The 25,297-nt window shown below is 36.3% G+C and overlaps 1 protein-coding gene across 2 annotated transcripts in view; it reads right to left on the bottom strand.

Moving 5' to 3' along the window:
• Positions 1–25,297, bottom strand: part of ACBD6 (acyl-CoA binding domain containing 6) — a 195,000-nt gene that overhangs the window by 92,935 nt on the left and 76,768 nt on the right. For both annotated transcript variants that reach the window (XM_070473981.1, XM_020868795.2), the window contains one exon: positions 7,716–7,805. In XM_070473981.1, the coding sequence (XP_070330082.1) occupies positions 7,716–7,805 (90 nt within the window). The remainder of the gene's footprint in view (positions 1–7,715; positions 7,806–25,297) is intronic.

Genomic DNA, 25,297 nt, shown 5'->3' with positions numbered 1-25,297 from the left:
ATAAATAATTTATATAATATATATAATTTATATAAATTATATATATATAAATAATTTATATAATATATATATTAAAGAATGGGGATAATTATATATATGGGGATAATATATATATACACACGGGGATATATATATATATATATATATATATATAATGGGGATAACATACACACACACACACACACACACACATATATATGAAAGTATATATTTCCCATTTATTTCATAAAACCACACAGGCATATAGAATTTCTTTTTTTCAGGTTTACTCATTCTTTCATTTCACAAGTATTCTTTTTAAAAATTGAGATATAACTGACATATAACATTTGTTTTAGGTATACAGCAATGATTCAATTTTTGTATCTATTACAAAATGGTTACCACAATAAATTTAGTTGAATCTCATATTTTCAAAATTTTCTCTAACACAGTTACCAAGGTATTCTGTGGGAGGGCATCTTGCTCCATGCCATTATATAAACTGTAAGTTCATGTAATTTATACACCACAAAGTCCTCAAACATTTTAGTAACACTCAAAATACTTGAATTGCTTAATATCCAGTAGAGAGTGTAGATATTCAACACCATAGGTACTCCTCCTCTCCCAAGCCCACTTACTTCTTTCATGTTACTTGACAATAAATCTGAGCAGTCTAGCAATAAATCTTTAGCATTCAGATACTTTCAAATGTGCTTTTAGAGTAGTTTTAATCTTTCTTCAGTACTTAAAGATCAAATTTACTCAAGAGGTCTGAGGGGTACGTGTGTGTGTATTTAACCCATATCCTAATCTCAAATGTGGTTATGAACTCAACTTCCAGAGCTGAACTAAAAATCAATACTAAGCAGTGGAAAAGACAAAACTGTGTACATAATACTGCCAGATAACAAATGAAATCTATAAGGATCTTTCTCAGAAATAAAATTAAAAGATTCAATTCCATCAGAGTCATAGAATGTAGAAACTACAGTGCAATAAAAGTATATATGAGATATACTGAAAGGTAAAAATGACAGGAAAACATAGAGTAGACGCTGACATATCTTTAATTACTACTCCGTTTCAGGCTAATGGTAAAAATGTCTTTAGATACTTGATAACATCAGCCTGTCTCTGCTGGGTTAGTACCAAGATCTGTAGCCAAGCAAATACTTCTAATAAAATTGATTTTCCTTTTTGGCAACCAATAGACCAGTCAATAATAATGTTGTTTCAGAAAGATTGAGTCATGAGGGAGATGAACATTTCCTTCCATTTACTATGTTTGTATTGTCTATATTTGAAAAGATTTTTCAATAAGGAAACCAAAGAAGAAATTACAAGAGGAAAGCTATTTTGAGAGCAAATCTCCAAAAGCCCTCTGATTTGGAAGCATGTTAGCAACCCAAGTTGACAAAGCCAGAAGCATTCCCTTAACTGAAGCTAGATCATATGGATTAGGAATGTCAATAACAAAGGAAAACCAAGGCTAGGAACAACATAAAGTGGCATATAATGACAAAGAGGGCAAGAAAAGGCATATAGTCCTAACTTAATCACCCTAAAAAGCTACACGGAACTTTTACTTTGCACTGAAGTTTAGTGTTAGGTAGAGTATTCTACAAAACCACATATGGCAGTTTTTTATATTGTTTGTCTTATAATACTCAAACAAATAGAATACAAAAAACCCACATGCAAAAACCCTCAGCCTAAGCCTGAACTGGGGACACTTCCATCTAAAATACTACCCCTGACAATCTAAACCAAATTAAAGACATGAGTATACCAATAAGTTCTTGTTTTGGTGGTGACTGGGGGAATCAAGGGTTAGAAAGACAATTTCAAAGCTCACACAGAGAAACAGACAAGCAAAAATAACAGGAAATATTCTGAATAAGTAATTAAGTAATCTATCCTGCCAGGTATTAAAACATATTTTGAAGCTACAATATTTAAAGCAGCATAGTGCAAGTATGTGAGCAGAAAGAGCAACAGAAGAATAGCTAGAAACACAGTGAAATTCATAGATAAGTGAGAATATGAAAAGATGACACTTTAAATCAGCAGAGGAAAAGATTATTCAATAAGCATTATTGGAACTGGCTAATCATCTAGACAAAAATAAAATTCCTATTACATACATGTGATCCTAATTCTAGATGGATCACAGAAATCATGAAGTGATAATAAGTATTAGAAGAAACATCTTAATAATTATTATATCACAAAGAAAGAGCTAATTTTCCTTAATACATAAAAGTTCTGAAACAAAAGAGAAAGAATTTTTAAAAAATTAGTTGTTTGCATTTTTTGAGTTTTTCCCTTTGTACATATACAACCTACAAAGAAAAAAAGTGAAATATACATGGCCTAAGGTTATGACATTGATCTATGACTCAAAGCTAGGGAACTAGCCTGAGAAGAATGCACACAAATCTAATGGGAAAAAAACATTTATTCTAATAAAATAACAAGGAAACCCAAAGGTTCTGGTAAATGCTTAGGGCTTTTCTGGTTCTCATGACTTATTTTTTTAACATTCTGTCAGCTTCTTTGTAAGCTGATATTACTTTGTTCAATATTTACTGAGCAACATCTATGTCAGACATCCAGGGTACTGGTGACAACCATACTCTAGTACTTTTACATGGTGGTGTTGAGGATATAGACATGTACATGATGAACTGCAATACACGGTGACTGCATTGTGATAGCTCTTTGATGAGCTTAAGAACAGGGAGCTATGAGAGACAGTGGAGGTGTCTATCTGGTCAGAGTGAAGGAAGGCTTCCTAGAGGAAATGATATGTAAAATTAGGCCTAGGAGGGAGAATGAAGAAGAGAGAAAACAGTATCTAAAAAGCCCAACAGGTGAGCAATATGTCAAGTTCTTCAGAATCAGTGAAACTTATTGCAGCAGGGATGGTGCATGAGCTAGGAGTGTGTTGAGAAATAAGTGGAGAGGTAAGCAAAGCCCAAATCATGAAGGGCTTCACAGGACAAATTACATTTAGATTTAATTTTAGAACAATAAAAGAAAACAAGAGAAATATTTGCAAATTAGCATCTTTAAAAGTCTCTCCAGATGAAAAGTGGAAAATACATCTAAGGACATCAAGATTAGAAGCAAGGATATGGTAGGTGCTGGCAATGTTGAAATAGAGAAGCGGGTAGATTTAAGATATACTTAGGAGACAGAACCTAGAGGACTTCAGTGGATGTGAAAATGAGAGAAAAATCAAGGCTGATTCTGAGAACACTGGGTGGATGTTGGTGCCAGTTATTGGGTGAGGATGGGGGTGGTAGTTGAGAGTAAGTTCAGTGGTGGTGCTAGTGGTAAAGAATGCCTGCCAATGCAGGAGATGCACAAGATGTGGGTTTGATCATTGGGTTGGGAAGATCCCCTCGAGGAGGAAATGGCAATCCACTCCAGTAGTCTTTCCTGGAAAATTTTACGGACAGAGGAGCTTGGTGGGCTACAGTCCATAGGGTTGCAAAGAGTCAGACACAACTGAGCACGCACTGCAAGTTCAATGTTAGATAGTGCAACTTTTAACTGTCTGAGAAGACAAGAAGAAATATACGTTGGTGCAACTACTGGCTGAGATATATTGTTGATAAATATTTCTTCTATTTTGTCTGTGAAATAGGAGAAAATGTGAGAATAAGAAAGACCATTAAGACATGCCAGCCAAAATTAAAGATTGATACCATGATTTTTTATAATATCAGGGATGTTTGACTTTGTTTTCCTAGCTTTGCCTAGAGCCAAAGTGTAGATGTATATAAGGCAGGCAACTGGATTAATCAGAATTAAAGTTTTGCCAGATGGTTACCATAGCTGAAAAATAGGGAATGGGAATGAAGTTGAACATAATAATAGCATGAGAGTGGACAAATGAGCTAAAATGGAAGAAGTAATCAGTCAAGGCACTAGGGATTTCCATAAGGTCAAATAAGACATTTAGAGTGAAATGAACTGGAGAGTATAGTTAGAACCAAACATTTCAGACTTGATTAAAAGTTCAGGGTGAGGTCATGGGCTAAAGTGGAATGGATGTATATGACAAATATTATGAAAAGGAAAAGCATTTTTTATCTGACATACTAAATTAAAAAGCAAACTCCTGAATAAAACATGGATGCCCACTTTCACTATTTTATTCAACATAGTACTAGAAGACCTAGAGCAATTAGGCAAGAAAATGAAATAAAAGACATCCAAACTGGAAAGGAAGAAGTAAAAATAACTGTTCATAGACAACATATCTTATATGCAGAAAATCTTTAAGCTTCCACAAAAAGCTGTTAGAACTATTAAGGAAATTCAGCAAAGTTGCAGGATATAAAATCAACACACAAAAATTGGTTGCATTTCTAAACACTAACAATGAATAATCAGAAAGTGAAATTTAGAAAACAGTTTCATTTACAGTAGTGTCAAAAAAGAATGAAATACTTAGGAATAAACTGAACCAAGGAGGCAAAAGAACTGTACACTTAAAATTATAAAACAGTTTTGAAATAAATTAGAGACACAAATAAAGAAAAGTCATTCCATGGACTGGAAGATTTAACCACTGTTAAAATGATAATATGAGTATCCCTGCTTTTAAAAGTCTGCTTTATGCCACTTCACTTTACTAAAGACCTACTTTAGTACCTGTTTTTGCTAAACAAACAAACAAAAATCTAGAAGACTTTTGCTTTTACAAAAAAAAGGCAAAAAGCAATGAGCACTCAGTCTTTGCTCTGCAGCTGGGCACGATAGAGGAGTGTGCACTCAGCACCAGGAGTAGTGCTCCTTCTCCTCCTCCAGCAACTACACCCTGCATCTCAGCATGAAGCCGCCTTAACTTTTAACTGTGCCAGCATCAGTGCTTTATCTCAGTTTATTGTGTGCACGCATTAGCAAAATGTGCCCTAAGGTAACTGCTTCTTCACATCATTTCGGCTTACAAAAGGTTTCATTCTTCGCTTTACTTTCAGAGAACAGGGGAAAACTGTACTCCCAAATTGATCTACAGATTCAATGCCACCTCTAGCAAAACCCCAAAGACTTTTTTGTATAAAGAGAAAAATCCATCCTAAAATTCACATGGAAGCACAAAGGACTCAGAACAGCCAAAAGTCTTGAAAAAGAAAAACAAGTTGGAAGTCTCACATTTCCTAATTTCAAAATTTACTACAAAGATATAGTAATTAAACCAGTGTAGTACTGGCAAGAAGACAAACATATAGATAAATGGAATAGACTAGAGATCCCAAACTCTTGCATATATGGTCACATGATTTTTGACAAAGGTGTCAGGACCCTTCAGTGAAGAAAGGACAGTCTTTTCAACCTATGAATGGCACTGGGAAAACTGAAAGTGCACATGCAAAAAAAAAAAAAAAAAAAATGAAGCTGGACCCTTATGTTACCTTTGACTCAAAACGGGTCAAAAAACAGAGCTAAAATTATAAAGTTCTTAAAGAAAATATGGGGAAAAAAACTTCATGACATGGGATTTGGCAACGACTTCTTGGACATGACACCAAAAACACAGGCAACAAAAGGAAAAATAGATAAGGTGAACTTCCGCAAAATTTTAAGCTGCTGTGTATCAAAGGACACTATTATCAGCAGCATGAAAAGACCACCCACAGAATAAGAGAAAATATTTGTAAACTGTGTATATGGTAAGGGTCTGATAATCAGAATATCTGAGTCAGAAAGATCCCCTGGAGAAGGAAATGGCAACCTACTTCTGTGTTCTTGTCTGGGAAATCCCATGGACAGAGGAGCCTGGCAGGCTACAGTCCATGGGGTCGCAAAGAGTTGGACATGACTGAGTGACTAACACACCTTACAACTTAACAATAAAAACCCCCAAACAACCCAATTAAAGAATGGGCAAAGGACATGAACAGACACTGCTCCAAAGAAGATGAACGTATGGCCAATATTAACTGGTCAACATCAATAATGTTCAACATCATTAATCGTTAGGAAAATGCAAATCAAAACCACAATGAGATATCACTTCACATCCACCAGGATGGCTAATATCAAAAATACAGAAAATAACAAGTGTTGATAAGGGTGTGGAGAAACTGGAATATCTGTGCATTGCTGATGGGAAGGTAAAATGGTGCAGCCACTGTGGAAATGGTATGGTGATCCTCAAGACATTAAAGAATTACCATATGATCCAGCAATTCTACTTCTGGGTATATACTCAAAAGAAGTGAAAGAAAGGACTCAAAACAAATATTTGCTACTCATATTCACAGAGGTATTAGTCACAATAGCCAAAAGGTGAAAGTAACCTGAATGTCTGTAGATGGGTATTTGGATGAACACAATATGGTATATACATACGATGCAACATTATTGAGTTTTAAAAAGGAAAAAAATTCTGCCATATGGTATAACATGGATGAATCTTGAAGACATTATGCTAAGTGAAATAAGCCGGTCACAAAAGGACAAGTACTCTATGATTCTACTTATATAATGTATCTAGAGTAGTCAAATTCATGAAGAGAGAGAGTAGAATGGTGGTTGCTAGGGTTTTGGGGGGTTTGGGGAATGGGGAGTTAGTTATGTGTACAGAGTTTCTAGGGGTGCATGAAATCTTAATAATCATGAATTTGGCAATTGTTTCTTAGGTATAACACCAAAAGCACAACCAACAAAAGAAAACAGATATGCTGAACTTCATCAAATTTGAAAACTTTGTGTGTACCACACGACACTATCGAGAAAGTGAGAAGACAACCCACAGAAAAAGAGAAGATATTTGCAAATCATACATCTGATACTGCTTTAAGGTCCAGAATATAATAACTTTTACTTCTTAAGTATAAAAAAACCCCTCAGTTTAAAAACAGACAAAACACTTGAATAGACATTTTCCCAAAGAAGATAGACAAGCTGTTAACACGTACATGAAAAAATACTCACTAGGGAAATGCAAATCCAAATCATACTATGATGAGATCACTACATCCCACTAGAATGGCTATTAAACAAGAAAATAACGAGTATTGGTGAAGAAGTGGAAATACTGGAACACTCATGCATTGCATTGCTGGTGGGAATGTAAAATTGTGTGCCTCCTTGTAGAAAACAGTTTGGAGTTTCCTCAAAATGTTAAACATCAAATTACCATACAGGAAATTCTCCTCCTAACTACAGAACCAATAGAACTGAAAAGTTTTGAACAAAAACATGTGTGCAAATTGTTCACAGCAATTATTCACAATTGCCAAAAGGTGAAAACAACTCAATTACTCATCAGTTGATGAAGGATAAAATGTGTTCTATACATACAACAGAATATTACTTAGTCATAAAAAGGAAAGAAGTGCAATTACCTGTTACAACATGGATAATCTCTGAAAACAAGCCAAATGAAAGAAGACAGAAACAAAGGCCACATATTTTATGATCCCATTTATATGAAATATCCAGGAGAGGCAAATCCATTGAAACAGAAAGATTAGTTGTTGCTAAGATCTGGAAGGGAAGGGAAATAGGGAGTGACAACTTAACGGGTAAAAAACTGTCCTTGTCCTTCTTGGGTGATGAAAATGTTAGGACAAGATAGTAGCGATGGCTGCACATTGTTAAATATATTAATGCCATTCGATTGTACACTTTAAAACTGTTAATATGGTAAATTTTACTTTATATAGATTTTACCTCATTTTTAAAAAATGTTCCCTTTTCATCACTCTTACCTGACAGTTAATATCAGCTCTATATTGTAGCAAGACTGTGACTAGTTCCTTATGTCCTCGATCACAAGCCCAATGGAGTAGAGTTCTGCCCTAAAAACACAGAAAAAGACAAATGAAGTTGTTAATCCAGCTGTGGGCCATATAGAAGACATAAGGTCTTAAGAAAGATACAAAAATAAGCAAAAATATAGGTTAACTATTCTAAGAATGATTAATATAAAATGTTCTATAGGAAAAACAGTAAACGAAAACAACAGGAATTCTTGAGTTCTACTTTGGGGATCTGTTAGATACTAGCCCAGTGACTTTCTTCAGCCTGATCAGTTTCTTTAGCCACAGAGTGGGGATAAGGATAATACTAACAACAATAATACCAGTAATATTTATTGGATGTATGAACTACACGATAACACTTTGTAAATTTTAAAGTAGTTTGATGAAATGAAAGAGATTAATTTTAAATTATTATGTTCACTTTTGGTGAAACAACTCTTATGAATTAAAAAAAAAAATGGTACTTAAACCGAGGTAGAGATCATAATCTAAATGTAACATATCTAAATTTACTCAAGTTTATTCCATAAAATGTAAGAAAATGTAATCACAAGCAGTTCCCCTTCATAGCCCAAATTTACACCCTGAAACATCCCCCAAACGTTAGTATTTAACTTCAAATGTTGACTATGAAAGCCACTTGTAAAACAGAATAGACAATTAACTGTTAGGAGACCGCATACTAAATATTAAGCAATTTTAACTATTGTCTACCAAAGACAAACGGTTACTATCGATGTGTTAATTCTTTTCTCTACTGTCAGAAAATCTTGGCTTAGTTAACAAAAGGAGCCTAATTGGTCCAAAGAATTAACAAAACCCCCAAAGCTAAGGGCTTTTCTGAAGAAATGAGTGATTATGGCTTAACACTACTTTTTGAGGGTGGCAGCGATGTTGTCATTTTTAAAAGAATGGAATGTTTTTTCACATTAAGTCGAAATCCCTGCTTTATGTCATTTTAGAAAAGATTTAAACAGATATAAGCTAGGACAAAGAGGACTTAAAAGTAAAAAACACCTTTGAAGAAAGCTTTTCTTAACCCACTTACATTCTTCATCTTTCAGACTCTCTTCACATACCTTTTCATTCAACTAATTAAGCAGGAGCTATTCTTGTAAAAAACAAACAACAACAAAAACCCGAAGTGAGACAACTTCTTCCTTAAAAATTGTCCTTTCCTTTTTCTTTCATTTGATCAATTTATTTTTACATATCTGTGAATATCTGTTTTGTATGCAAATACAAAGGAGAAGGGAAGCAGAAAATTTTTAAATGTGGGCAAATCAGTCACACTTTATTGTAACAGCAAAACCACTTAGTTAATTATTAGTTCAGAGCCCAATAATAATTTTTTAAAATGGAGACAATTCTAAAAGCCAAATAAAAAATGTATTGTTGATAGAGAACAGCGTTGCCTGTGTTAAATGTTCCCCAGCTCTAATGCGTACTGATTTACTGTTACTGGGGCACTCATTCTAAAACCCTCCCTATGAATAATTAGATATTCTAATTTGATTCTCAGAACAAATACCAATGTGTGAAGTATTTTATAATTCAATGTAACTGTTTCACAGCTTTTACAGTAAAATAATCAGGTAAAATGTCAAAGTCTGTATTATTTTTAGTTCTAATTTTAAGGGTACATTTTATGGCTATCAAATTATTAACAAGAATCACCATATAGTTAAAATGATGTGTGACAGACTTACACAGGGCACCTACCAGAACTACCTAACAGTTAAGAAAACATAATATATCTAGTATTTTTACTGTAAGATGTACAGATAATTTCTATTCCTCAACAAGATTCCTGACTTCTCTTAGGTTTAACCCAATAGGGTCCCATTGATTAATGCTAAAATATAAATCCTTAGCTGTTTCAGTGTGGAAGCAGACAAGCAACACATTTTACTGTTAATGGGGAGTTATATTTTAAATTTTCCATGTGTGGTGCCAAAAATTTACTTTAGGGAAACACCTATGACTGGACCTCAGTAGTGATTTTCACATTGGAGATATTTTCCAGAAGGGTGGCACTCGTATAGCAATGTTTTAAGGAGGACGATGTGCTCTCAGACATTTACACTCTGCTTTTTAACAGGTTTTTTGACCTGCGATGTAATTAATTTTTGTAACGCATTATTTTAATGGTACACTAATTAACCTTGAATTAGAATGAATTCTCTGACAATGACTTTCTACAGAAGTGCTGAAGAGAGCTACATTAAGACCACCTAATGATTAATATTTTTATGCGGTATTAAGCTCAGAAACAAGAGCAGGATTAAACATACTTGTAAATAAGCATACATAAAATAAATCAGGCTTTGGAATTTTTGCCTTCAAAAGTTCCTGCACTTAAAAAGACCAGCATAACCAGGTATCTGGATGTGATAACTCTTTACTTCTTCACATCACAGAGTTCCTGTAAACATACTCTAAGATTATTGGCTCAAGTAATACATAAGCAGGAATTTGCAGAGATGCTATCCTCATAACCCCTACTGCAGAAATCAGTAAATAAATACCTGTGGTTCTGTCCTTTCTCTTTGTTAACCACAAATATACATGGACCAATAGATACAGTTTTTAAATTTATTAAATTGAGGTACTGGATTCCATAATTTCTCTTCCAGAAGGAAAACCATCAACTAGGTACACATCATATTTGTTTAAAGATTTTATACAAACTTATGAGATATTTTACCTATTTTTTTGTGTAATTGTTTTATCATCTATGAATGATATAATGTCTTACAAATTTTCCAGTTAAAATTTATTTTTACTGTTACCACAAAAACTGACAACTGTTTCTTTGCTTTGGGTTTTAATAACTTCTGAAAAAATATCCCAGAAGTATTTAGGATATAAGTGGGGAAAGCCATTATTAAAAGGAATCTTTGTTAGGCCACCAGAAGACAATAAGCACTGTTTGGAAAGCTCTGGATATATTCTGGAATTCAAATACAGTAAAACATGGGGTCGGGGGGAGAGAGTTCCCATCTATTAACCAAGGGTGCAAATACCGTCTTACCTCAGACAGATGAATGACTAAAGTGCTTTGAAAGTGCAGGGTGGCAGCTAACCTATTAAGTAGTATTACTTTCATACCTTCTGGAAAATACAGAGTGGGTCTTAATATTTTAAATGCTCTTTGATATCCTTGGTTACTTGTCCTTAAACTATGAAGAATTTTTAAAATTACATTTTCTCCTGGATATTACAAATTAAATGAAAAGAGATAGTATTATAAAGTGAATCTTGATGTTCTTCTGGTATTTTGAGAATAGATACAAAGCATGTACACCATATATACAGTAGATGAAAACATGGCAAAGGTGGTATGTTTAAATTTGTAAGAGTTGCCATTCTATCAAAGATTGTATAGGATGGCGGTGGTGGTTTAGTAGCTAAGCCAAGTCTGGCTCCTGCAACCCCATGGCCTGTAGCCTGCCAGGCTCCTCTCTCCATGGGATTCTCCAGGCAAGAATACTGGATTGGGTTGCCATTTGCTTCTCCAGGGGATCATCCCGACCTAGGAATTGAACCTGGGTCTCCTGCATTGCAGGCAGATTCTTTACTGACTGAGCTCCGAGGGAAGCCATTGTATAGGGTAATACAGTCTAATTACTCAGTGAAATACTGTAAACAGGTCAACTTGAATTTCTCTCTCCCAAAAAACTGGGTTTCAATTTACAATTGATTGACTTCAGCTACCAATAACCTGTAATGTCTGTCTCCTCTCTCCTAACCTTATCGTCTACCTTTTGCTGCTGCTGGTAAAGTATCTGGCTACAGTGACAACTCCCCCACCAGAAACTACACAAAGCCTCCTACTGCCTGCCACCTGCCTCTCAAGAGTAAACCAACAGTGTTCTTTCAAAAACTCAGACAGCAGTAGTACTGGGAGGCAGTTTACAGTCTCAAGATGTGACTAGCATGGACGCTAATACACATTTAAAGTAAGTGAATACTTTATTTTGTTCACTGGCTAGGATCTAAGGTAAAAAGAAATGGTGTTGCTGAGCTATCAGGGAATTCAGAAGGACTTGAAATACACTACTTTAAAAGATCCCTTTATAAGCATTTACTAAGCCATAATGTTAGTAACTAAAGGGTCAAGGAGTAAGCAATGGAGATATTACTTTATCCTGTATAAAGTAATAAGTAATCCAGTGATCATTATAAGGTGCCATCATAAGACAATGGATAAATACACAATATACTCATGGTCGTATGATGGAATATTACTCAACAATAAAAACGAAGGGAAATACTGATCTATACAACAATACCAATGACCCAAAAATATTATGTTAAATGAAAGAAGCCTTACACACACACAAAAAAGTACATTTTATGATTTCATCTATAAAGTTCTAGAATAGGCAAAACCAACGTATGGTACAAGAATTAGAAAATAGTGATTACCTTTGTGTGATGAGGAGAAAGAACCAGCTGAGAAGAGGCATGAGGGAATTTTCTAGGGTGACAGTAATGTTCTATATCTTGATAGGAGTTTCGGTTACACGGGTACATGTATTTGTCAATATTAATTCAAAAAAGTGAAAGTGAAGTCTCTCAGTTGTGTCTGACTCTGCAACCCTATGGGCTGTAGCCCGCCAGGCTCCTTCTCTGTCCATGGGATTTTCCAGGCAAGAATACTGGATTGGGTTGCCATTTTCTTCTCCAGGGGATCTTCCCGACCCAGGGATCAAACTCAGGTCTCCCACACTGCAGGCAGACTCTTTACCCTCTGAGCCATCAGGGAACGCCATATAAAGATGAACTTTTGTAAGGGACTGAAGGGGCTTAATGAAACAGACTTGAACCCAGGTATCCTGCATTTCAGGCGGATTCTTTACCAGCTAAGCCATAGGGGAAGCCCAAGAATACTGGAGTGGGTAGCCTATTCTTTTCCAGTGGATCTTCCCGACTAGGAATTGAACCAGGGTCTTCTGCATTGCAGGCAGATTCTTTACCAACTGAGCTATCATTGTATATACATTTTACATTAAGAGAAAAACCAGACTAATACTGATCTCTGGTTAATGATATATATGCTGAAGCATTTAGAAGAAAATGCACTGTCTATAAAATACCCTGGAACACATCCAAAAAAGATAGATAGATTGGCAGATGGATAAAGAGATAGCTAAATACTGATAGAGCAAACATACATAGTAAAATATCAGTGGAAGAATCTAGTGATAGGAATACATATGTCCACTGTAAAATTCTTTCAACTTTCTGGTATATGTACAATTTTTCATAATAAATTGTTGGAAAAAAAATCAAACAAAAATTTGCACACCCACATTCACAGCAGCATGATTCACAATAGCCAAAATATGAAAGCAACCCAACTGTTCATAGATATTTAGATACACAAAATGAAGTATATGCATACAAATATCATTCATTTTTTTTTTAAGAGGAATAAAATTTTGACATGTTTTAACATGGATGAGTCTTGAAGACATTATGTTAAATGAAATAAGCCAGTCACAAGACAGTACATACTGTATGATTCCATTTACATGAAGTATCTAGAGCGGTCAAATTCATGAAGACAGAAAGTCAAATGGTGGCTGCCAGGGGGCTGGGGGAAGGGGAGGAATAGGGAGTTAGTGTTTAATGAATATAGAGTTTCAGTTGGGGAAGAGGAAAAAGTTCTGAATAAGTATTAATATAGGCTTGATTTTTAAATGGTGCTGCCTGTATTAATATAAATGAGCATAATTTGAGAGTTTAGAATGCATTTCTCAATTACTAGTGTGAATAAACAGAGTTCCTTCAAATTAATGTTAATCAACTATACAACCAAAATAACATATATTCAAATGTAGAAAGTTATTTAAGAGGATACATTTTTACTTCCTTTCTTAAATAAAAGCATAAATTTATCCTCAGTTCATTGACTCTGCCTCTTTAGACCTTTTGCTTCTTTGTTAGGTTAATAATGTCAGATTTTGCCAGATTTTGCATCAGTTTCTCAAGCCAAACGCAAGTAAATTGTAGTCTGACAAGAGCCACAAATTTAAAACAAAGCAAGTAAAGAAAGGAACAGTCAAGAGAGAGGTGACCAAAAAAAAAAAAAAGAGAGAGAGAGAGGTGACCTTCTTCAAAGTATTTAAAAGAATCTATTAGTATATGGAAAATGGTATAAAATTATACCTTCAAAATGACAGAAAGGAAAGAACTAAAGAAGCAGCTCAATAAAAGAGGAATTTGGGGAGTGCATTGGATAAGAACCTACGGGAAACTAATAAATTGTATAAATGCTTCCGGGGGGGAGGGGCGGGGGCACTGATGATAGATACATTGGAATGATGTCATCTAATTTGTCCAAATATTATTACATCGCTACATGTAACAAATTTAAATTAATACAAAAGTTTAAAATACACACTAATAAGCATGTGTTTCATCTGCGGATATGGCACTGATCTAAGAAACAACGTGTATGACAAGAATAGTCCAGACATAAAATGTGCCTGATGATTGATAAGAAATATTCTGTTCATAACAAGTATACTTTACAAATTATTTAAATCAGCCAAGATATTTTCCTGAAAAACCTGTAAATATGTAGCATGTGTGAAGAGTTATATTAATATGACTCAAAAATAAAAACTGAAGCACCATTTAAAAAATTTAAAAGCTCTTACATTTCTCTTCATATTTACCTATACTGCAGTTTTCAAACATTTCTGCAAATCATTAAAAACTTTAATAAGAGTTGTAATATAAATAAAAAATGAGTACACATAACACAATGATGCTATAAACTTGGAACATGAAACAACTGATATATAGATAGTGTCCTGAAAAGTAAGTATAACTACAAAACTTTTTCTTTTACCTAAAATAAAAACAATGTCCTAATTAACGTATCGGTAGGAAATACTATGTATTGAATAATTTTCTCAAATTAGAAATGTATAACTTACTATCAATATATTAGCAGCAACTACAACCTAAATGACACACACCAGGAACTATACTTATGCATGATAAAATAACTTCATTATAAAATAGGAATATTTTACTTAAAAAGCATTTTTTATATATGTTCATGTGCTATGATATCTATAGATTCAAATCTAAGCATTTTAGGCAATATAATAATAATATTTATTTCAATATATGGGGTGCAAATATAGCTTATCATATTATGACTATTATTAAAGTTTTTATGTGCTCACAGAACATTTTAAGTGTAATAAATGTAATTTTTATCATCTTAGGGAAAGACTGAAATTGGGGTGAATCTGCTGGGTGGACATTTTAAATGAAGTCATACACCATCCCACAGAATCTTAGGCAATCAGTAGTGAAATATCTCAAGTTCAAATATTCGATAGACAAACACCACAAGAACTAGAAGTCCTTTCAAAATTTTAATTGTTACCCAACTTATTATAGTAGGAAAATGTCTTTTTTCTGATAAAGAGGTTAAAAATATTTAGCTAGAAAGTTAACTTTGAGATTATATACTTTTAATCCACCATCAAAGCTTACAAAGTTGTTTCATTTGCTAGAGCTTTAAATGTCATGAAGCAGTACCCTTTATTTCATTTAGGATGTTAAGTTTGATTCTAATTTTAAGCTCCCATTTCCCTCATGTTCTTAAATTAATTCATACAAATCCCTGATTAATAATAAAAGGGCTTGCCATCAGTATTCAAAGCCCAGCCTGAGTTGTCATGGCTGAAAGGGCAGAAATCTGCTTGGAGCAATGAGAGAACCCAACTGAATTCAGGGTGTCTCAGTCTATGAATGTGTAAGCACTTCATCTGTTCATGGAAACACAATGTTCTGGCAGGCTGGGGGTAAAGGAAGCTGCATGGGTAACAAACTGGAAGACCTGGGAAACTGCACTGTATCAAAGTCACTGAATGAGGGAAGCAAGGCATTTTACAAGGCTTTCTTTCATTTTCACACATAAAAAACGGTGCTGTTTAGTGTAAGCCATTTGTGTTCTAGACATTTATTTTATCCCTATTACTGCTGTCCAATGATCTCTGCAGTGGTCACGTGTGAATTTAACTATTTTATAAAAGAAATTGTTGCAAGTCAGAGCATAACACTAGCAGGGATGACTGGAAACTGATTATCCTTCTTAAATCCAGTGGTGAAAAGAACACTCTCTCAGAACTACATTTCACTCTTTTAGACTCAGCAGTTGTATGTATCTGAACAAGTAACATGTACATATCTGAAGCAGTTCTTGTCTGAAAAATAAGGACAGCCTTTCAGAGCTCTCGTGAAGACAACATGGTAAAAAAAAAGTGGAAGTACCTTACAGAGTTGTGAATGTGGTGAAAGTACTCTGTAAACTATAACTCACATTGTATAAAACAGTATTATTTGAAAGATGGAGAATTCTAATAGGGATCATATAGTACACACACAATCATTTCCAGTGAAAAAGTGACCTTGAAAAGTTAAGTGGGCTTCTGGTTTCCAGTTCCACATATAAAAAGCTAGGAAGTTGCCACTCCACCTTAACAAACAAAAAGCTGAAGAGACTGAAAAATCAACGATTCTTCTTGGGTCCAGAAGAGACAGGAGTGCACAGGGGAAACCACTGGCCCTGAGACTAGAGAGACAGGTGAACCTGACAGCATGGAGCACAGCCTTACAAGTGGACACCACCCGGGGAACCAGTTCCAGGCAGGAAAACCTGGCTATGATTGATAAACTGCTGGAGGCTCAGTGCAGACAACTCTGAGGGTTAAAACTCCAAAGGCATCTACTCAACTCCTCCAAACACACCCTCCCAATGATGTGAGATTTACCTCCAGGAGCATGACCAGGTTCTCAGATAATAAATGTCAGAGAAACATCCCCTCATGCTTCGGGTAGGGGAAAGGGAAATGATCCATTCTGAAATATACTACCCTGAAAAGGCCTGCCTTTAGAGAAAAGGTTAACCAGCACCTAACCTGTTGGGGTATTATCAGAGTCTAACTGACCTGGGGGAAGGGAAATAGCCACCTCCAGTCCACTCTAGTCATCTGTCCCATTCAAAGAGGGATTAAAAAAAGAACAGAGAGAAACATTTGTGAGAGTCCCAGCTCAGAGACACAGGCTCACTACAGAACCGAGACCTAATGGTAGGACCACAGAACACTGTCTCTCCCCAACCCCTTACCAACACATTCAGTCATTTCAGTTCAGTCGCTCAGTCATGTCCGACTCTTTGTGACCCCATGGACTGCAGCATGCCAGGCTTCCCTGTCCATCACCAACTCCTGTAGCTTACTCAGACTCATGTCCATTGAGTTGGTGATGCCATCCAGCCATCTCATCCTCTGTCGTCCCCTTCTCCTCCCGTCTTCAATCTTTTCCAGCATCAGGGTCTCTTCAAATAAGTCAGTTTTTCACACCAACACATTACTCAGGGCCTATTTACAGCAGTTCCTTTTATCTGGTATATCACATCCAGCTATCAATAAAAATTACATGGCAAACCACAAGGCAGAAAATTCACCATTTGAAGAGACAGAATAAGCATCAGAATGAAACAGGGCAGAGATGTTGGTATTATCAGGTGGAGAATTTAAAACAACAATGATTAATATGCTAAGGGCTCTAATACATAAAGCTGGCAGCATGCAAGAACAGACGGACAGGGACTTCCCTGGCAGTCCGGTGGTTAAGAATCCACCTTGCAATTCAGAAAACGTGGCTTCCCGATCTCTGGTCAGGAAACTAAGATACCACTCGCTATGGAGCAACTAAGCCCCTCTGCCACAATTAGAGAGTCCGTGCACTGCAACAAAAGACCCTGAATAATGCAGTGAAGATCCTGTGTGCCACAGTTACGACCCAAGGCAAACAAATAGATAAATATCTAAAAAAGAAAAAGAACAGATGGACAATGTAAGCAGAGAAGTGGAAATCTGAATAAAGAACCATAAAGAAATGCTAGAGATTAAAAAAATAAACCCACTGCAATAGAAATTTAAAATGCCTGTGACAGGCTTACTGGTATACCAGAAATGGCAGAAGAAAGAATCTCTGAGCTAGAAGATGTATCAACAGAATCCTTGAAAACTGAAAAGTAAAGAGAACAAAGACAGGAAACAACAACAATAGCAAAAAACAGAACAGAATATCCAAGGGCTGTGGGACAAATGCAAAAGATGTAACATATGCATAGTTGGGGATACCGGAAGGAGAAGAAACAGAGAAAGGAACACAAGAAATACCTGAAACAATAACTGAACTTCCTCAAATTAATGCCAGATGCTAAACCACAGATCCAGGAAGCTCAGAGAACACCAAGCAAGATAAATACTTCAAAAACTACACTATGTGTATCATTTTCAAATTAAAGAAAATCAAAGATAAAGAAAAATCCTGAAGGAAGCCAAAGGAAAAAAATACACTGCTTATAGAGAAAACAATTACATCAGACTTCTCTTCTGAAACCATGCAAGCAAGAAGACTGGAGTGACACTGAAAGTGCTGAGGGAAAACCCCTGCTAACCAAGAATTCTGTATCCTGAGAAATTATTCTTCAAAAGTGAAGAAGAAATAAAGATTGTCCCAAACAAATATTGGAGAAATCTGTTGCCAGTAGACCTGCCTTGCAAGAAATACTGAGAGATACTTACTAGAGAGAATGAAAACAATGTAGGTTAGAAACTGGATCTACATAAAGAAAGAGCATCAGAGAAAGAATAGTGAAGATACAATAAAAAATTCTTAATTGACTTAACAGTTTGTTCAAAATAATAGCAACAGCGTATTTGATTATACAAACTTATGTATCTTATCTTATATAGTGAATTTGATTATACAAGCTTATGTTTCATATCTTATATGCATACAAATATATACACAAGCATACACTGTATGCATGTACATATGCCTATGTACACTTTTATTTAAGTGAAATGAGTGGCAGCAGTGATACAAGGGGCAGAAGGGAGGAATTAGGAATATTTTTTTTTTATAAGGCACTCACATTACCCATGAAATGGTATCATGTTATTTGAAAGTGGACCTGGATTAGTTATAAATGTATACTGCAAACTCTAGGGCAACCACTATAAAAGGTTAGAAAAAGCATAACTGATATGCTAAGAGGGGAAAGAAAATGGAATCAGAGGTTAAAGCGTCTGCCTCCAATGCAGGAGATCTGGTTTCGATTCCTAGGTCGGGAAGATCCCCTGGAGAAGGAAATGGCAACCCACTACAGTATTCTTGCCTGGAGAACCCCATGGACAGAGGAGCCTGGTGGGCTACAGTCCACGGGGTCATAAAGAGACGGACACAACTGAGCGACTTCACTTTCACTTTCACAGTATGATCTAGAATTCATACTTCTCCTTATTTACCCAAAGGAACTGAAAACTTATGTCCACACAAAATCTTCACATGGATGTTTATAGCAGCTTTATTCATAACTGCCAAAACTCAGAGGCAGCCAAGGACTGTCCTTCAGGAGGTGAATGGATAAATAAATTGTGGAACATCTAGACAATGGGATATTCTTGGATGCTAAAAGGAAATGTCGATACAGAAATCAGATTGATTATATTCTTTGCAACTGAAGATGGAGAAGCTCTATACAGTCAGTAAAAACAAGACAGGAAGCTGACTGTGGCTTAGATCATAACTCTTTATTGCAAAATTCAGACTTAAGTTGACGAAAGTAGGGAAAACCACTACACCATTCAGATATGACCTAAATCAAATCCTGCAGGATTATATAGGTGGAAGTGACAAGTAGATTCAAGGGATTAGACCTGATAGAGTGCCTGAAGATCTATAGACAGAGGTTAGTAACATTTTATAGGAGGCAGTGATCAAGACCATACCCAAGAAAAAGAAATGCAAAAAGGCAAAATGGTTGTCTGAGGAGGCCTTACAAATAGCTGAAAAGAGAAGCCAAAAGACAAAGGAGAAAAGGAAAGACACACTCATTTGAATGCAGAGTTCCAAAGAACAGCAAGGAGAGATAAGAAAGTCTTCTTAAGTGAACAATGTAAGGAAATAGAGGAAAACAATACAATTGGAAAGACCAGAGATCCCTTCAAGAAAATTAGAGATACCAGGGGAGCATTTCATGCAAAGATGATGCACAATAAAGGACAGAAATGGTATGGACCTAACAGAGGCAGAATATATTAAGAAGAGGAGGCAAGAATACACAGAAGAACTATACAAAGAAGGTCTTAATGACCCAGATAATCATGATGGTGTGATCACTCACCTAGGGCCAATGGAGTGTGAAGTCAAGTGGGCCTTAAGAAGCATTACTACAGACAAAGCTAGTGGAGGTGATGGAATTCCAGCTGGGCTATTTCAAATCCTAAAAGATGATGCTGTGAAAGTGCTGCACTCAATATGCCAGCAAATTTGGAAAACTCAGCAGTGGCCACAGGACTGGAAAAGGTCGGTTTTCACTTCAATCCCAAAGAAAGGCAATGACAAATAATGTTCAGACTACTGCACAACTGCACTTATTTCACATGCTAGCAAGGTCATGCTCAAAATTCTTCAAGCTAGGCTTCAACAGTAGATGAATCCAGAACTTCCAGATAAACAAGCTGGATTTAGAAAAGGCAGAGGAACCAGAGGTCAAATTTTCAACATCCACTGGATCACTGAAAAAGCAAGGGAATTCCAGAAAACTTCTCCTTCTACTTCATTCACTACGCTAAATCCTTTGACTGTGTGGATCACAACATACTGTGGGAAATTCTTAAAGAGAATTACCTACCTTAACTTACCTACCAACCTCCTGAGAAACCTGTATGCGGGTCAAGAAGCAACAGTTAGAACCGGAGATGGAACAATGAACAGGTTCAAAATTGGGAAAGGAGTTCATCAAAGTTATACATTGTCCTGCTGTTTATTTAACTTATATGCAGAGTATATCATGCGAAATGCTAGGCTGGGAGAAGCTCAAGCTGGAATCAAGATTGCCAGGAGGCATACCAATAACCTCAGATATGCAGATGACACCACTCTAATGACAGAAAGTGAAGAACTAAAGAGCCTCTTAATGAAGGTGAAAGAGGAGAGTGAAAAAACTGGCTTAAAACTCAACATTCAAAAAATGAAGATCAGGGCATCTGGTCCCATCACCTCATGGCAAACAGACGGGGAAAGATGGAAACAGTGACAAACTTCATTTTCTTGGGTTCCAAAATCTCTGCAGACAGAGACTGCAACCATGATATTCTTCTTGGAAGAAAAGCTATGACAAATCTAGACAGTATATTAAAAAGCAGAGACTTCACTTTGCTGACAAAGGTCCATATAGGCAAAGCTATGGTTTCTGCAGTAGTCATGTACGGATGTGAGAGTTGGACCATAGAGAAGGCTGAGCACCAAAGAACTGATGCTTTCAAACTGTGGGGCTGGAGAAGACTCTTGAGAGTCCCTTGGACTGCAAGAAGATCCAACCAGTCCATCCTAAAGGAAACCAACCCTGAATATTCATTGGAAGGACTGATGCTGAAGCTGAAGCTACAATACTCAGGCTACCTGATGCTAAGAGCCGACTCACTGGAAAAGACCCCGATGCTGGGGAAGATTGAGGGCACTAGAAGGGGGCAACACAGGATGAGATGGTTGGATGGCCTCACTGACTCAATGGACATGAGTTTGAGCAAACTCAGGGGATAGTGAAGGACAGGGGGGCCTGGAGTGCTGCAGTCCATGGGGCCACAAAGAGTCTGACATGACTGAGCAACTGAATAACAACAAAAAAGAAAATGAGCTATCAAAGCATCAAAAGATATGGAGGAAACTCAACTGTATATTACTAAGTGAAAGAAGCCAATCTGAAGAGACTACATATCATATGATTCCAACTATATGGCATTTTGGGAAAGGCAAAACTATGGAGACAAGAAAAAGATCAGTTGTTGCCGGGGGAGCAGGAGGTACAAATAGGCAAGCACATAGGATTTTTAGGGTCATGAAAATACTCTATATGATACTGTAATGAAGAATATGTCATTATACATCTATCCAGATACGTAGGATGTACAGCACCAAGAGTGAGCCCTAAAGTAAATTATGGACTTTGCGTGATTATGATGTATCAATGTACATCCTGGGTTTTAAAAAAAAATGTACCATGTCTACCTTCCTCTCAAGTTTATTATAAAACCTAAAACTGCTCTGCTCTTAAAAAAAAATTTAAGTCTTAGAAAAAAGAATTAAGTGATTTCTTCATTATATCATCATCCTTTATTCATATTATTCACTAAGGATAATCAAGACATTTATTGATGTCTTGGTGTATGTGTTTCAGGTAATATTTAAGTCCTTTGTATACATTAACTCATTTAATACTCACAATATTTCTGACACAGGTACTATTCTCATTTTACACATTAGGAAACTGAGACAGAATAAACTTGACAAAGGTCATATAGCTAGGAAGTGACAGTACTAGCCCTTGAACCCAGGCAGTCCAGCTCATCACCATTATACTATACTGCTTCTGCTTATTCATTCATTCTATCATTCATTAATTCACAATTAATCAAATCTTTATTGAGCATGTGGGATATGTCAAGAGCTCTGACAGAAACATTTTCAACAAGGAAGGTCTCAAAACATTTACCTTTCCCAGGAAGCTACTGAAGGAAATGTTACTTCAAAACCAGGAAATAAATAAAAGAGGAAGCTAGAGGAGGAGACACTCCAACAAAACAGAAGTAAACAATAAAAGGTGAAGACCTAGGATCCAGAAAACAGAAAAATCCAGAAGAAAGGGGAAGAGAATCCCGAGGACAATGGTAAAACGTAATGCTAGAATGACATCTGTGCGAGAGGCTGAGAGAGCAACCAGTCCAGACTAGAGATGAAGAAGGAGGAACTAAGGCAGGAAGGTTCCAGAGGGATACTCCTAAAGAAAAAAAAAAAGGAAAAACATGGGATTGACTGCATGAGAAGACCTCTTGGGCAAATTGAGGGAAGAGTTAATAGGAATATAGAAGACCAAGAAAAGTATAAAAGCAAATAGAGAGGCTACTATTAACTTTAAGAAAAACAAAATGTTGTACCATGGAATGTAGATTGCATTATTCATGATTACATAATTTATTCATTCACTTTTTACCCTTGCCTTGCATCCCTGTAATCAGAGCAGACTTCCTATTATACTGACCTGGGTCTTGGCCTTGTGACTTGTTTTAGACAAAGGAAAACAGGGAGATATGACACACATTAGAGTAAAGGAAAACTTTAAATGTATTTGTGGGATCTGGTTTTGTCTGCCCCACCTAGGGTCTATCCATTGGGATTAGATCTCAAATGAGAAAAGGTGAAATCAAGATGAACTGAGCACTGACAAGGCTAGTAGAACCCAGCAGAGTCTCAACAGGTTCCAAGTCTTTTGAAACATGAACAATAAATAAATGTTGTTAGCTACTGAAATTTTTCTTTTTTTGCTATAGCAAAAAATTGACTAATACATATAGCACAGTCCATAGCTGAGCAAACAATATTTACAGTCATAATAATATAGTTACATTATAACCATATTATAATTGACTATATTACATAATTATACTATAATTTGTAACAATAATAAAAACATTGATTCACTAGAGATTCAAGAAGAAAACTGAAACTAAATGCTGTGATAATAACTTTTGTTGAGAGTGAGGCCAACCTACCAACCTAGATAGCATATTAAAAAGCAGAGACACTACTTTGCCAACAAAGGTCCGTCTAGTCAAGGCTATGGTTTTTCCAGTGGTCATGTATGGATGTGAGAGTTGGACTGTGAAGAAAGCTGAGTGCCAAAAAATTGATGCTTTTGAACTGTGGTGTTGGAGAAGACTCTTGAGAGTCTCTTGGACTGCAAGGAGATCCAACCAGTCCATCCTAAAGGAGATCAGTCCTGGGTGTTCATTGGAAGGACTGATGCTGAAGCTAAAACTCCAATACTTTGGCCACCGCATGCAAAGATTTGACTCATTGGATTGTATGGAAATACAAAAAACCTCGAATAGCCAAAGTAACCTTGAGAAAGAAGAATGGAACTGGAGGAATCAACCTGCCTGACTTCAGACTCTACTACAAAGCCGCAGTCATCAAGACAGTATGGTACTGGCACAAAGACAGAAATATAGATCAATGGAACAGAATAGAAAGCCCAGAGATAAATCCACGAACCTATGGTCACCTTATCTTCGACAAAGGAGGCAAGGATATACAATGGAAAAAAGACAACCTCTTTAACAAGTGGTGCTGGGAAAACTGGTCAACCACTTATAAAAGAATGAAACTAGAACACTTTCTAACACCATACACAAAAATAAACTCAAAATGGGTTAAAGATCTAAATGTAAGACCAGAAACTATAAAACTCCTAGAGGAGAACATAGGCAAAACACTCTCTGACATAAATCACAGCAGGATCCTCTATGACCCACATCCCAGAATTTTAGAAACAAAAGCAAAAATAAACAAATGGGACCTAATGAAACTTAAAAGCTTTTGCACAACAAAGGAAACTATAAGCAAGGTGAAAAGACAGCCCTCAGATTGGGAGAAAATAATAGCAAATGAAGCAACAGACAAAGGATTAATCTCAAAAATATACAAGCAACTCCTCCAGCTCAACTCCAGAAAAATAAATGACCCAATCAAAAAATGGGCCAAAGAACTAAACAGACATTTCTCCAAGGAAGACATACAGATGGCAAAAAAACACATGAAAAGATGCTCAACATCACTCATTATCAGAGAAATGCAAATCAAAACCACAATGAGGTACCATTACACGCCAGTCAGGATGGCTGCTATCCAAAAGTCTACAAAGCAATAAATGCTGGAGAGGGTGTGGAGAAAAGGGAACCCTCTTACACTGTTGGTGGGAATGCGAATTAGTACAGCCACTATGGAAAACAGTGTGGAGATTTCTTAAATAGCTGGAAATAGAACTGCCATATGACCCAGCAATCCCACTTCTGGGCATACACACCGAGGAAACCAGATCTGAAAGAGACACGTGCACCCCAATGTTCATCGCAGCACTGTTTATAATAGCCAGGACATGGAAGCAACCTAGATGCCCATCAGCAGACGAATGGATGAGGAAGCTGTGGTACATATACACCATGGAATATTACTCAGCCATTAAAAAGAATTCATTTGAATCAGTTCTAATGAGATGGATGAAACTGGAGCCCATTATACAGAGTGAAGTAAGCCAGAAAGATAAAGACCATTACAGTATACTAACACATATATATGGAATTTAGAAAGATAGGTAACGATAACCCTATATGCAAAACAGAAAAAGAGACTCAGATGTATAGAACAGACTTGTGGACTCTGTGGGAGGAGGCGAGGGTGGGATGTTTCAAGAGAACAGCATCGAAACATGTATATTATCTAGGGTGAAACAGATCACCAGCCCAGGTTGGATGCATGAGACAAGTGCTCGGGCCTGGTGCACTGGGAAGACCCAGAGGGATTGGGTGGAGGGGAGGTGGGAGGGGGGACCGGGATGGGAAATACACGTAAATCCATGGCTG

The sequence above is a fragment of the Odocoileus virginianus genome, chromosome 11, assembly GCF_023699985.2.
Source record: "Odocoileus virginianus isolate 20LAN1187 ecotype Illinois chromosome 11, Ovbor_1.2, whole genome shotgun sequence".
NCBI lineage: Eukaryota > Metazoa > Chordata > Mammalia > Artiodactyla > Cervidae > Odocoileus > Odocoileus virginianus.
The sequence above is the reverse complement of the archived record's forward strand: the minus strand, read 5'-3'. Positions and strand labels throughout refer to the sequence as shown.